This window comes from Paramormyrops kingsleyae, chromosome 14 (assembly GCF_048594095.1).
Source record: "Paramormyrops kingsleyae isolate MSU_618 chromosome 14, PKINGS_0.4, whole genome shotgun sequence".
Taxonomy (NCBI): domain Eukaryota; kingdom Metazoa; phylum Chordata; class Actinopteri; order Osteoglossiformes; family Mormyridae; genus Paramormyrops; species Paramormyrops kingsleyae.
Window position 1 is genome coordinate 25,731,648 of NC_132810.1, and position 13,380 is coordinate 25,745,027.

Here is a 13,380-nt window from a genome sequence, read left to right on the forward strand (position 1 = left end):
TAATCTTTGAAAAGTTTATTCTCATTGTTCTAATAACATGACTTTCCGTCACTTTACAATAATGCTGCCACTGTATGTAACTGACCAGCTGTTCTAAGAGGCCTGTGGCATGTTTACAATGATCAGTTCAGTGGCCTCTTAATGGGCGCCTGGCCACATGGACATTGAGGCCTGTATCCATCTCCTCATTTCTCACAGCAGGCCTGGCGTAGGTGCGTACCAAGCCCCCAGTGTCACCCTTAGCTAGCCATAAGCATGGTGTCCACATATTCTTCCTGTTACACAGAGCTTCTCGCTGTCCTGCGTGTGCAACTCAAGGTGCCACAGAGTCGCTGTGGAGATGCTGCTGCTGTCCTGCCCAGTCTCTCGTCAGTCAGCCACAGGGGCGGGGGCCAAGCACCTTTCTGCCCCCAGCTCTGTCCAATCCGGTCTGCAGCCTTGGTTTGTGCTCCTGGTCAGCAGGCTCTGCATCTCCTCCAAGGCCTCCTGCAGGTACTTGGTGCTGTAAGTCCACCTGAAAAACAACCCTGAAAAAGCATGAAGAGGCCATGCAGGTCAGACGCAGGCTTCAGCTGTCCTAAGGCACCTCCTCATGCATCTCGTAAGCAAGGCGCAGAAGAGCATAACTGCACCCTGTACAGCCGCATTCCCCGATAGGAGGCCTGTCAGAATGTTTGGGGCATGCAGAACACCTCATGTGTATTGGTGCATTCTGGCAAAGGTGCCGTTACCATCTGGCATAACTAGGGGTAACGATTGTCTTGGCTTTTTGTTGTTGATAAAATTTGGCTCTTGGGAAATTATATTTGAATAACCTTCCTGTACATCATACAAGCTCTTCCTGATGAAATGAAACAACAATGCCACTTATTTCAACCCCTGTATTAGCTTAGTCACTTCCTCTTGTCTGTATTAGCTTAGTCATTTCATCTTGTTTGTTTGACTCATCTGCCGGCCCCTGGAGGATGGGCTCCCCCTTTGGGTCTGGTTCCTCCCAAGGTTTCTTCCTCTTAGGGAGTTTTTCCTTGCCACCGTTGCCTTTGGCTTACTCAATGGGGGGTCCTTACGAGGCAGAAATGTAAAGCGCATTGAGACAATGTAATGTTGTGATAATGCGCTATATAAATAAAATTGAATTGAATTAGCCAAAGACAAACTTTGCTGTGCAATTTGCCTCTCCACTATGGTAAATGCCTGTTTAGCACACATTGTGGATGCAGTTGACACGCACTGGATGAGAGTGTAATGTTTTAAAGTTGCCACTACTGAGATGTGTTTATTCAGTGACATCTCTGTTATGCTCTTTCTGGTTGCTGCATATGACTAAGGTGAAAGTTTAAGCTTGCTGGTTTGTCTTCTGATGTGATAGCTCTCCTTTGATGCACCATCACATTCTCTTTGACTTTGTAGAAATAATTCTATAGTTACTAATATTTAATAGCCTTATAGTTAATTCTATGGTTTTGCGTAGTGGGGCAGAAAAAGGGGCCCGTGAGCTTGTTAATCTGCCACTGCCGCCTACCATGCCACAGCTGTATACACGCTGGGTACACAGACGGCCAGATGGCCAGCTCCGTGGGCTGGTACAGGGGGTTAGCAAAGTGCTCCCTCTCCTCAGGCCTCAGCAGGAACTGGAACAGGCAGTGCGTCTTCTCCTTTACTGCCTGACAGCACCTGCATGAGAGGAGAGGAGCAAATTTGTGGGGGCTGTAGGATCTGGTTCTCTGCTGCCACCCAGTGTTAGAACAAGGGAGCTGCACACCATTTAGGAGATGATGTTTTTAGGTGTATAAGTGATACGTTCAAATGTAGGACAGGACACTGCTGTGGGACCTTTGCTACAGGTAATCTCAGAAATCCAAGCCACTGCAATGTGTGGCCAGTGTGTCTGGTGGTGGCCGTCTCCCCCACCTCTCAGCGTCGCTGTTGCAGAGGAAGGTGCCGAAGTTGGAAGCGTAGACTTCCTGGGCCAGATGAAGCAGCAGCGGCTCACTGAAGGCCATGGCCAGCGGGAACTGGCGCTGAAGCTGCCACACGCAGTCGAGTAGCAGCAGGAAGACGGGGGCCTCCTGCCTGGGCCGGGTGTGCGAGTAAGCCGAATGGGCATAGCGCTGCTGGAAAGGGTGTCCAGCCTGAGGAGGGAAACTGCCCATAAACAGACCACAGCAGACAGAGCATAGGTAAGGTCTGGGGGACTCACCAGCACCCACTCCCTCTCCAGCAGGGCCAGGAAGCCAGGTAGGGTGCGGCACCGAGGGTCGAGGATGAGCTGGGCCAGGGTGGTAAGAAGCAGAGTGGTGTCGGTGCCCTCTGAGCCGTGCACCAGCACCGGACAGCCCTCCCTGGGGCAAAGGAAGTGACAAAACCGAGAGCACAGCTCAGTAGTGCAAATGTATGTTAGGCTCATGGTGACACGCTACTGCCCAGAGAGGTGCAAAGGTATCACTCAAAAGACAAGCTTACTCTCTATAGTGTGCCTTTACACTGTACCATACTATACCCTGCCTTCCACAGCTTCATTATCTCCAGTGTCAGGCCCTGCCTTCCTGACAGCATCAGCTTCATTATCTCCAGCATCAGGCCCTGCTTTCCTTACGGCATCAGCTTCATTATCTCCAGCATCAGGCCCTGCTTTCCTTACGGCATCAGCTTCATTATCTCCAGTGTCAGGCCCTGCCTTCCTCACGGCGTCAGCTTCATTAATTCCGGTGTCAGGCCTTGCCGCCTCCACGCCATCAGCTTCATTAGCTGCAGTGTCAGGCCCTGCCTTCCTCACAGCATCAGCTTCATTATCTCCAGGGTGTGAGGCCCTGGTCAGGCCCTGGTATCCTCGTGGCATCAGCTTCATTAGCTCCAGTGTAAGGCCCTGCTGTTCTTGTGGTGTCAGCTTCGTTAGCTCCAGTGTCAGGCCCTGCCTTCCTCACGGCGTCAGCTTCACTTTCTCCAGCATCAGGCCCTGCTTTCCTCACGGCATCAGCTTCATTATCTCCAGCGTCAGGCCCTGCCTTCCTGACAGCGTCAGCTTCATTATCTCCAGTGCCAGGCCCTGCCTTCCTGACAGCGTCAGCTTCATTATCTCCAGCGTCAGGCTCTGCTTTCCTCACGGCATCAGCTTCATTATCTCCAGCGTCAGGCCCTACCTTCCTGACAGCGTCAGCTTCATTATCTCCAGCGTCAGGCCCTGCCTTCCTGACAGCGTCAGCTTCATTATCTCCAGCGTCAGGCTCTTGCATCAGCTTCATTATCTCCAGTGTCAGGCCCTGCCTTCCTCACGGCGTCAGCTTCATTAATTCCAGTGTCAGGCCTTGCCTCCTTTACGCCATCAGCTTCATTAGTTCCAGTGTCAGGCCTTGCCTCCTTTACGCCATCAGCTTCATTAGTTCCAGTGTCAGGCCTTGCCTTCCTCACAGCATCAGCTTCATTATCTCCAGGGCGTGAGGCCCTGGTCAGGCCCTGATATCCTCGTGACATCAGCTTCGTTAGCTCCAGTGTCAGGCCCTGCCTTCCTCACGGCGTCAGTTTCACTTTCTCCAGCATCAGGCCCTGGTATCCTTGTGGCATCAGCTTCGTTAGCTCCAGTGTCTCCCTTATGGTGACCTCTAGCATGAGGAAGACTAAGGCTCAAAAAGGACACCCATGAGAAATTTTTGAGTGGGTGGGGGGGCTATATTATGCATATACTACGGAGGCTAAGAACAGTATATGGATTAAGGAAATTGTGTCATCTTGAGAGGAAGGCATAAAAACATAATTGCTAACACAGCTATTCCCAACTTCCGTAGTGTGTCTGTGCATGTGTTTAACGTTTTTGTGCAACTGGGGGTGGAGGAGAGTGGTGCTAGTTGTTGACGGGGGGCAGGTAGGGGAAAGAGAAAGGGAGGACAAGGGGGCTACAAAGCGGACACTCATCAACAGTCTGGAGAGAGAGCTGAAACAGCCGAAACAGTCCTGGTGAGATCTGGACAAGTGTGTACCCAGGCCTCACCTCTCCACACACTGAGCCAGCAGTCCTGCAGTAGACAGGGTGCTCTGCACATGGGACAGCCAGCGGGAGCTCTCCAGACGACTCAGCCAGCGATCCACACCCTGCCACTGATCACTGCAGGCTTCCACCAGTTTGACAAAGGCCTCCAGAAGCGGCTTCCCTCTGCAGAGAGCAAAAAGAGAATGGATAAGGAACACCTCTCTGATGCAGCCTTACTCCTCTGGGTGGGGGTGGAGCCTCGTGACTGGGCCATACCTCTCCAGATTATGGTGGAGCCTCTTCCAATGGCTATAGTTGGCCTTGGATTCGAACCCTCCACCGATCACTCGAGCCTGCTGAGCCAGCTGTGCCGAACGAGTGTCAATGATGTATCCTTGGGGTAAGCCGTCAATCACAGCATGGAGCAGGGACTCATCCTCTTTGGAGCGCTTCCTATTGGCCCCCTGCAGAGGCTGACTGCTGCGCATGATCACCTAGGAGACATCGTGCCATCCCAGAGACCTGTAAGGCTGCTGCGGGCTTAGGTGAGCAAACGGTCCTGTAGTTAGCGATGTGGCAGGCTGAGAAAGGGCAGGCCTGTAGGGGAGCCCATGCCTGCACCGTGCTTGTGATTGGTCATCTTACTGCAAGCGTGTGATTGGTCATCTTACTGTGTGCACTGCTGCCTTTGTATTATTGTGTGCTTTAGTGTCCTTGGCCGTGCCTGTGGGTGTGTGTTTGCTTACACCTACATATCCGTCTGATTCAGGGTGTGTGTGTGTGTGGTGGGGGGTCAGATATATGATACATTGTGGGGACCAAATGTCCCAGCAGTGTGATAAAAACCTTTTATTTTGACGTTGTGGGGACCATTTTTTGGTCCCCACAAGGGGAAATTCAGCTTTATAAAAATCTGTGACTGCATTCAAAAAATGAAAAATGCAGAAAGACTTGCATTTTGTTTGGTTACTTATGGTTAAGGTTGTCTTTGCTAGGATGAGGGTTTTGCCCTTAGAAATGAATGGATGGTTCCCACAAAGATATGAGTACAGGTCTGTGTATGTGTGTGTATATCTCTCACCATGTTGTTCGGTCTGTGGTAGTAGCAGAGGACGGGAAATCTGCCACCCTGCCGGAACCTGGCAACCTTCCTCAAGGTATTGTCATCGACAGTCTGCGGCACGATGACAGCAGGGGGATAGGAGAGACAGACCGAATAATCCCTGTTCACCTCCGACAGCCGCCACCTTCCAGTCTGGGGGGGACAAGCACAGCCGCCATCAACATCCTCCTGCTGTCTTCATGGGCAAGCAGAGAGGAAACTGATAATACAAACTAGTTAAGAAATTTATATTTCACTTTATTACACAGCATCGTTCTTCAAACGGCAGCAACTGCAATCTCTAAACATCAGCCCTCCTCTGTCTGCAGCTGACCCCAGGTAAGTGAAGTCTGGCAGAGGGTGGCTCCTGCCTGTACTGCTGTCCTCTCCTCGCAGTCTAAAAGACGCCCCCACGGCACTTCCTCTTCCTCCTCTGCCACTTCCTGTCTCATTCTGCAGGGTGGCTGTACTGGAAATGCATCTACCTTTTCACGTGTTCATCTTGATTCCAAAAGGGCTGTTTGCCAGCACGTCTGGGGGCTCACCTGTGCACTGAGCTCCGCAAAGTCTTGTACTGGCAAAGACAGTCCCCAGGGGTCCTTCAGACTGAGGTGGGAGGGTCTGTAGTAGAATGGGTATAGATCCGTCACAGTGTCCAGGGAGGAAAGGGCCTGCAAAGACAGGGGATGCCTTAGAGACAGGGTGTCCCTTAGAGACAGGGTGTCCCTCAGAGACAGGGTGTCCCTCAGAGACAGGGGATGCCTCAGAGACAGGGTGTCCTTAGAGACAGGGGATGCCTCAGAGACAGGGTGTCCCTTAGAGACAGGACATCCCTTGGAGACGGGGGGTGCCTCAGAGACAGGGCATCCCTTAGAGACAGGGCATCCCTTAAGCCTAGTTCATACTTCAATTTTCCCCATGCACTTTCTGGCTGCGGATGGTCATCTGCGCGGCAGCTTGTATTCATACTACATTCGGCTGTAGAATCGGATGGTTGCAGTCCGTGCTGCATGAGGGCAGATACAAGTACAGGCAGTATCGTAATACGAGTAAACTTTTATGAACAGTTTTAAAGTTGTTAGTCAAGGCTTGGGCGGTATATTGGTAATAAGGCACGCCCCAGTACTTTGAAATCCTTACAACAAAATTAGCCGAAACCCCAACCCCCCTCATTGGCTCGACAAATTTATATCGGAATAGTGTTGTTTTTAAAATACTGTATGCCTCGGTATAATGTCTGGCCATTAGATGGGTGGGTACCTCCGACCCCCCCATACAGCTGCTCACCATAACGACCTGTAACAACTATCCTTCCTCTACTCTTTCATCATTGACTGCTAATCTGTGAAAGTCCTCGCTGCCGCCTACTGGATATTGGCTAATCAGTTATCTTTCACATGTGCTGTCGATGTGCACAAAAGCCCAAGGTTTCCGCTACACAGTAAAACCTGGGCACCGACAGCAGCCGTCCGCACCCAACCCCAGATGACGAAATTTACGTCAGTTTCCCTAATTCGCAACCGAAAACAGATGCAGAAAAGTCATGTGTGAACTGGCCTTTAGAGGCAGGGCGTCCCTTTGAAGTAGGATGTTCCTTAGAGGGTGGTTACATGGTGTCCATGCATGGTTTCAGGCTGGGGGACATACCTCAATGGAGCTGGCGACATTCAGACACTCCTCCATGCCTGGAATGTCCAGCTGCAGAATCCGCAAGTCCTTGCACTTAACAGTGATGGTTCCAGATGACTCGATGGCCCTTTACATAGAGCAGACACAATGGTCAGTGCTACCCACAGTGCACTGGGCCACCTCTAACACAGATCCCATACCACACGTCACGGCGAGAGCAAGCATGAGAGTGCCCCAAGCATGTCCCATGTGCTGCTCCTGTCAGCCTGGCCTGCTCGGTAGGGGAAACATGTGTTCGCAACCTCCAGCTACCTGCTTCCGGATGAAAGGCGGCAACTTGCTGGTGGCCAGACGGGCTACTCAAGGCAGCGGGGTAGTAAATACTTGGCAAAAGCCTTTTCTTGTCAAAGAGCAGAGCCAGTTAAAAGATATTGGATGGCTGGGGGGGTGGGGGTGGGGGTACTACAAGCCCGCTTATTCAGCGTCAGCCACATGGGCTTCGTCCGGCACAGGTGGAGAGGCAGGCAGGCAGGCAAGCAGGCAGGCAGGCGGGCGAGTGAGCGAGCGTTCCACCGTCCTTGTCCTCGGAGACTCTCGGGCACACAGGCAAAAGCAAAGCAAATTGTCCCTGTGTGGCACACAGCAAGCAGGCCCGGGAAGACCACACGCACAGCCCCATGTGCCAAACCTGTCACGCTGGCTCCATGCACTTAAGCGCAGGCCTGAGAACTCCATCAGGTTCTCCACACTGCTAAGAGGAGAAACAGCAGGGCAGTCAGGGGGGGGGGCACCCCGGCAGTGTCATGGCATCTCCATGCAGTTTGAGGCCATCGGGACAGCTCTCAATCTGTTATCTCCTTCAGGAGTGCGGGAGATGCAGGTGCAGATCAAGTCGAGCTTCTTTGTGGTTTAAGCAGGATCCCCCTTATGTCACAGCTCTCTAACTATGATAAATCACCAAATAAAGTGATCAGACTCTGCTTATAGGATTTGTGATTCCGAACAGCTGCGCTTTATTAAGAAATACCAATAATAGGCTATTTAGCTTACTATGGGGGTACCGCGACCTTGCACGACAAAAGCGTCTTGGTCAAGTGCCGTAGCCGGAGCAGAAGCGACTCTACTCGCCTTTTCTCGACGGCGTCGATGTTCCGGAGCAAAAGTAGAAGCTGTGCGGTGCTGTCGCCGTCCCTGCCGAACAACAGCAGGTGGTGTCCGGTCACACACAGCGTCCCCTTCAGCGACGCTTCGAGCTGCTGTGTGAGGACCACGTTTTCTACGTTGGCGGTCTTGATATGCTCGGCGAACTCCATCAGCAACGAGTCGGAGCGATGGATGTCAGGGAGTTATGGTGACCGAGCGTCGGCCGTGGCGGGGCGCCGCCCTGCGGCTCTCAGAGGTGACACTCGTACCGTCAGCCGGATGCAGCCGCGCTCTCGGCGGCTCTCGCTTTCGCTTTCATGTACAGGATGTTAAGTTGAGTAACAACTCAACAAGCAAGCGCTTCTCCTGTTTCACAAATGACCGTTTCCGTTTGCTGACCAGTTAAAGCTTCGTCAATCAGTTTTAGGAGCAGACCTGCTCCTGCACGGTCTGTGACCGTTAACTTCATTACCAGCGTTTTAGTCATCTGACCAAAATGAACATAAAAAACCCACACCTATCTGAACCAGCGTTTATGCTGTTTATGGACTCATGTTATGTGGGATTTCATGCCAGAAAATTCGGTAAATTCGTTTTCTTGGGTCTCATAAAACGCGGTTATAACGATCATTTTGAACGAACAGGTATTTGCCATCACCTAGGGCGTGCCAGAAGTTAAACATGAGGTATTTCTGTATAAGTGTTTCTATTCGGAAGGTTCAAAAATACTAGGCCAATATAAAAAAAATAATACATTTTAAGACTGTGATGTTTGGAGAAGCTCCCGGGAACGCCTGCAGGTGGCGTTACATACTCAAAATGCCGATATTTCCGCATGAAACACTTATCATAATAATTGACGCTGTGATGTGAACGAGCAGTAGCGGTTTTCCCGTCGTCACCGCCGCTGTCATCATCGCACATTGCGCTCCCAGAAACAGGCCCGTAGCTGCACTTGTGACTATGGAAGGCCAACGGGGCTTCAAAAACCGGGCAAAGCGACGGCAACCCCCGCTATGACGTCACTAGAGCCGCTACACGCAAACGGTCACAAACGATCTTAATTTCAAGCATGACTGAAGACAGACTTCCACCATTCTGAATCACTTATGTTGTGGTGAAGGATTAAAACAGAATCAGAGAGTTGGGGGAACCTTGTTAGGTATGGGGGGAGATCCTGAATTAGTTTTTTTGGTTACATTAGTTTCTTAGTTATCATATGTATTTATGATCACAGTCTTAAGGATGGGCTGCGGTATGTTCATCTGTTATCATGTTGTGTTACAGAAGCAATACAAAATAAACCACAAATGTGAATAAAACTTATTTTTATTTGATATGGGTATTCTATTCACGTGGCACTTAAATGGTGCTATAATTTCTTGAAAAATAACATGTACATGAAACTTTAAAAACCTCTGGCAGGGTCTAGCTAGTACGGTAAGCAGAATAAATCAAAGTACAAAACAGTGGGACAGAAATCAAAGCGTCATGTAGGAATATCTCATCCATCCAGAAATATGTCTCGTCAGAGATATTAATAAAAATTTACATTAAAACTGATAGGGGAAAAACATCTTTAGTGTAAAACTGAGCTTTTATTAAACAGTTCACTTTGAACATTCTACTAAATTTTGGCACACTAAGAAAACAAGGTTAACATTGAAGTAGGTGGAGCTGCTCCTCCAGCAGGAGGACGCGGAGCTGGGCTCCGTCCGAAGGTAAACCCTGGTTGTGGTTCCATTGTCTATTTCAATGTACAGTGGTACCTCGGTTCTCGAACTCACTAGAACTCGAATTTCTTGAAAGTCGAACAAACCAGTTTTACCTAGAACTTGGTCTGAATATCAGAAGTCGAACCGTGAACGCTGACCTAATATAAATTGTACGCGCCAGGAAATGAGTCATACTACAATGCAATTCTTACTTGAATGCCTTCTTCACAGACTGGACGATTAACCAAATAAAGCAGCGCAACATTACAGTAACTAACAATAAATAAACCACTAACTTACGTGTACTATTAGAGCATTTATGTCATTTATTTAAACTTTATTTTACCAGGTAAATTAACTGAAAAACAGTTCTCACTGCTTTACGTGATATTCGGGAGAAATAGTAGATTACGCATCGGAACTGCCTGGGATACAAATGTCATGCGTGTAACTAAACTCTTCAGCCAATAAGGGCAAAGGTGTGTCGCCACGGAGGCGGTTCCAGTTTGTGCAGCTGGGTGAGAGGTCGCAATGCATCTAACCGTAATGCATTGCGTCAGGATCAGAATGCGTTGCTTTAAGTCAGCGCTGTAAGCAAGTCGAACGCACCCAATGACCGGACTGGGGAAACGAACTGAAACGCGGACTTAATACAGAGGACTAATGACAACAACCAGAAACAGCTGATCACATGGGGATCCCACACGAAGTTAACGAGGGGGCGTGGCACACGGAAGGAGCGGACGATCGGGGCAGGACAGGGGTAATGTTGGGATAAGATCTTTATCGTTTTGGGAGCCATTAAGAAAAAAATGCTCTTCTTGTTTTTGTCCTGTTCATTTTGTGTTTAAATGCTAAAAAAAACCATTTGGGTGTAATTTTTGGGGGCCGGGAACCAATTAATTGGTTTTCCATTATTTCTTATGGGAAAAATTCAATCAGAACTCGAAATTTTTAGGATTCGATCCGGAGTCCAGAACGGATTAAGTTCGAGAACTGAGGTACCACTGTACTTTGAGTGACTTTTAGGGTCGCAAAGTCCTGCGGAGTCTGTAGTGGCTTGAAGGTACATAAAGGCGACTGAATTTATACAGACTACTGCCTTTTGGCTGTCACAACATGCATCTCACTAATATCTGAGGCACACCACTAATCTGCTTATCAAACTGTGGGGCGCAAGTAAATGTCCGTGATTGTAGGAGTAGTGTGTGTGTTTAGGAGGGTGGGGGGGACAGACGTCTTTTTATCTCATTTGTCTGCAGTATCTCCCCTTTTAAAAGATGTTGTGGCTGTTGAGCTGAGTCTTTCTTCAGTGCCACTTCAGTGATTATCAGCTTTCATGACTCACCACAACAGTAGCATGTGACATGCTCCACTGACCAAATCTAATACACATAAGGATTCGTCGAATTTAGCGCTAGTCAGGAGGTTTCACTAATACCAGCCCCCCCCCAGGCTTTGTAACATTTTAACCTTTTACCTTTAAACCTGGCATGCACCCATGCACTAGGCTGGTGTGGGCAGGGCAGTTTCCAGGGCCGTACCTGGGGGGCATAAGCGGTGACTATCCCTGAGTATTCTCCTGAAGTCAGTCTGAGCATGAGCAGGATGAGCGAGTGTGAAATCATCACTATCACAGCTTCGTGTGACGTCAGCAAGGCTTTTCCAGGTCGCTCTCCCCCCTGCTGGTGAGTCACCTCTTGCCACTCCAGATGCCGGCAATGACGCTGGTTTTCCACCAGCACAGGAAATCTGCTCAGGGAGGGGGTGTCTTTCGCCCTGGCCTGCTTTCCATCCACGTCCTTCAGGTGGTGTAAGAAACATGCACTCAGCACACCTGAGAATCACCATGGGGGGGAGCGGCTGCTGGCAGGTGCAATCCTGCCCAGGACCCTCTCTGCCTTCTCCTGTGCTGTGTGTGCATTCTCTCGCTTCCTGTGTGCTCTGTGACTCACTTCCTGTGTGCGAACTAGGCCCCACTTCCTGCCATCGCACTCTCAGGCTCCTCTCTGCCACCACAACAAAAAGCTGCGGCATTTGCAGCTACAATGGGACAACCGCCCCCTTGAACAAAAGCAGCATTAAAAGAAGAAACATGAGCCTCACAGCCACCATTTCCAGGGCCTCTGCAGGCCCGATGCCAGATGAGCAACTTGACTGGTCAAGGCAGAGCCTAGCTGGCTCAGTGGGAGACCTCATCCCCTCATCCCTCTATCTGTTGGCAGTTTGGGGTGGAGACAGAACAGAGCTGTGTTTTCAAAGGACCTGCATCTGTCAGAAGGAATAAGTGGTGAAGCTAAAGTTACAAAGTGAGACGGAGATGCATGACACCAGCAGCCTGTCCCCCTTGGCCCCCCAGCCCTGCGTGTTTCGTGTTCCGTGTTCATGGCCTTCTTTTCTGCACTAGCTTATCATGATCTTATCATGATGAACACCTGTTCCCCACCACGGAACGTTCTGCAGGGTCTCGCTGTCAGTGTGAGGAGCACCAGGTCTGAAGCTTGCCTTCACTTACGCTGCCACTGTATCCCAAAAATGTGACTGTGCTCTATCTGACAGGCGTCAGAAATCCTGGGCCTGCAAGCGACCCTGCAGACGTGGTTCTGAGACCCTTCTGCTGGGCCTGACATTTCCTGAGACCCAGCAGCACAGGTGACACCTGTGAGGACTCTCGGCACGCCTAACGACAGGAAACCCGGCGCCGCCGTGGTGCGGCTGCGCGGTGGCAGCAGGCAGGGGAGGAGCCGATGCGATTTTTCTGAACGGCCAGGAAGCCTCAGGACCAGAGGCACTCTCTCGCACCTTCAGAATTCTACACGGCCATTTCCTCTGCCGCTTTAGCATTTTTCGTTTTGGTGCTTTTTTTTTTTCTAATCAAGGACCAGCACCCCCCACCATGGGCATGTCCAATTGGACTGGGAATCAGTAGAATCTCAAACCGCCACCCGGACAGCGCTGAGGGCCACCAGGTAGGTGCGGGGGTCTATCCCTGACTGGCTGGGGCTCTGTGGTTAGCCAGGTGATAGCCAGATTTTTGTGACCAAGAGGCCGATTGGACCCAAAGAACCAACACAGCAGGAATTCAATAGGGGTGTCTGGCGTGGGAGGCGGAAACCCTTGGGATTCTGTGCCCAGCCTGAGCAGCCCACTGGCCTTGGCACTGAAGGCATCGGCAGGACACAGAGAACCGTCTCCATTTTGGGTGTCTTACTTACCCCAAATTGTACCTGCTAATATCAGGCAGACTAGCAGTGCTAAACATCCGGCTGGTGAAACAGAATTTCTTTCCCAATGGTCTAGAATTCAACCTCTGCTTTGTTCTTTTACTTACTCATTATTGATGTAGTAACTCTTGAGAATTGCCAAGATGCTGTGGAGGCCAAGGTCCCGATCTGCAGTCTGCTGATCTGTGTGTTCTGGCCCAGATCCACTTTTTCTTATGAGGTTTGCTGCTTTGCAGCAGGCTGCTGTGATCTATCAGTCAGTCCATGTGTTCTTCAGGACCCAAAAGGCCGAGTTACACGACGGTTACATGAGAAGTGACTCCCAAGTTGGGAGGAGGGGTGTGGGACCCGTGTGGGGCTGCCTTTTGAAATTCAGCCTGGAAAACTGCTGATGTTTAATGACATTTGCAAGGGTCTTCCGAGAAACAGTCACAGATGGATGTAAGATCAGAGAAAACAAAATGAATTATATTTCGTTTTAAAAACACATTTTGAAATTTATCTTATCTATCTTATCTATCTATCTATCTATCTATCTATCTATCTATCTATCTATCTATCGTTTCCTTGCCATCGTTCCCTGTTGTTCACTGTTGTCTCTGT

The 13,380-nt window shown here is 50.0% G+C and overlaps 2 protein-coding genes across 8 annotated transcripts in view; one reads left to right on the plus strand and one right to left on the minus strand.

Moving 5' to 3' along the window:
* On the minus strand, positions 1 to 8,008 carry LOC111833028 (myotubularin-related protein 9). 4 transcript variants are annotated; one of them, XM_072698875.1, is made up of 11 exons: positions 7,824 to 8,008; positions 7,384 to 7,443; positions 6,714 to 6,822; positions 5,612 to 5,737; positions 5,046 to 5,219; positions 4,241 to 4,458; positions 3,986 to 4,147; positions 2,201 to 2,342; positions 1,912 to 2,132; positions 1,523 to 1,674; positions 1 to 527 (listed from the first exon to the last, which is right to left on the minus strand). In XM_072698875.1, the coding sequence occupies exons 1-11, from the start codon at positions 8,006 to 8,008 to the stop codon at positions 370 to 372; spliced, it is 1,707 nt and encodes a 568-aa protein (XP_072554976.1). In that variant the 3' UTR covers positions 1 to 369. The 4 variants fall into 4 exon arrangements, with proteins under 4 accessions (XP_072554976.1, XP_072554978.1, XP_072554975.1 ...); XM_072698877.1 differs by having other exon boundaries at positions 1 to 514; positions 7,384 to 7,446; XM_072698874.1 differs by having other exon boundaries at positions 7,384 to 7,446.
* Positions 7,980 to 13,380, plus strand: part of LOC111833034 (proto-oncogene tyrosine-protein kinase LCK) — a 21,603-nt gene continuing 16,202 nt past the window's right edge. For 2 of the 4 annotated variants that reach the window (XM_072698880.1, XM_072698881.1), the window contains exon 1: positions 12,329 to 12,522. The gene's annotated coding sequence lies outside the window, so the exon portion shown is untranslated. Of the gene's footprint in view, positions 8,095 to 12,328; positions 12,523 to 13,380 lie in introns of those variants that run through there. The other 2 variants (XM_072698883.1, XM_072698882.1) reach the window with 2 other exon arrangements.

Bases quoted from the DNA above. Each gene is read 5' to 3' on its own strand.
- LOC111833028 (XM_072698874.1), bottom strand. From the start codon at position 8,008: ATGGAGTTCGCCGAGCATATCAAGACCGCCAACGTAGAAAACGTGGTC. The intron at 5,220-5,611 runs GTGAGCCCCCAG...TGTCCCCCCCAG, and splicing joins TTGCGGAGCTCAGTGCACAG to ACTGGAAGGTGGCGGCTGTC. The intron at 2,133-2,200 runs GTGAGTCCCCCA...TTCCCTCCTCAG, and splicing joins TGGAGAGGGAGTGGGTGCTG to GCTGGACACCCTTTCCAGCA.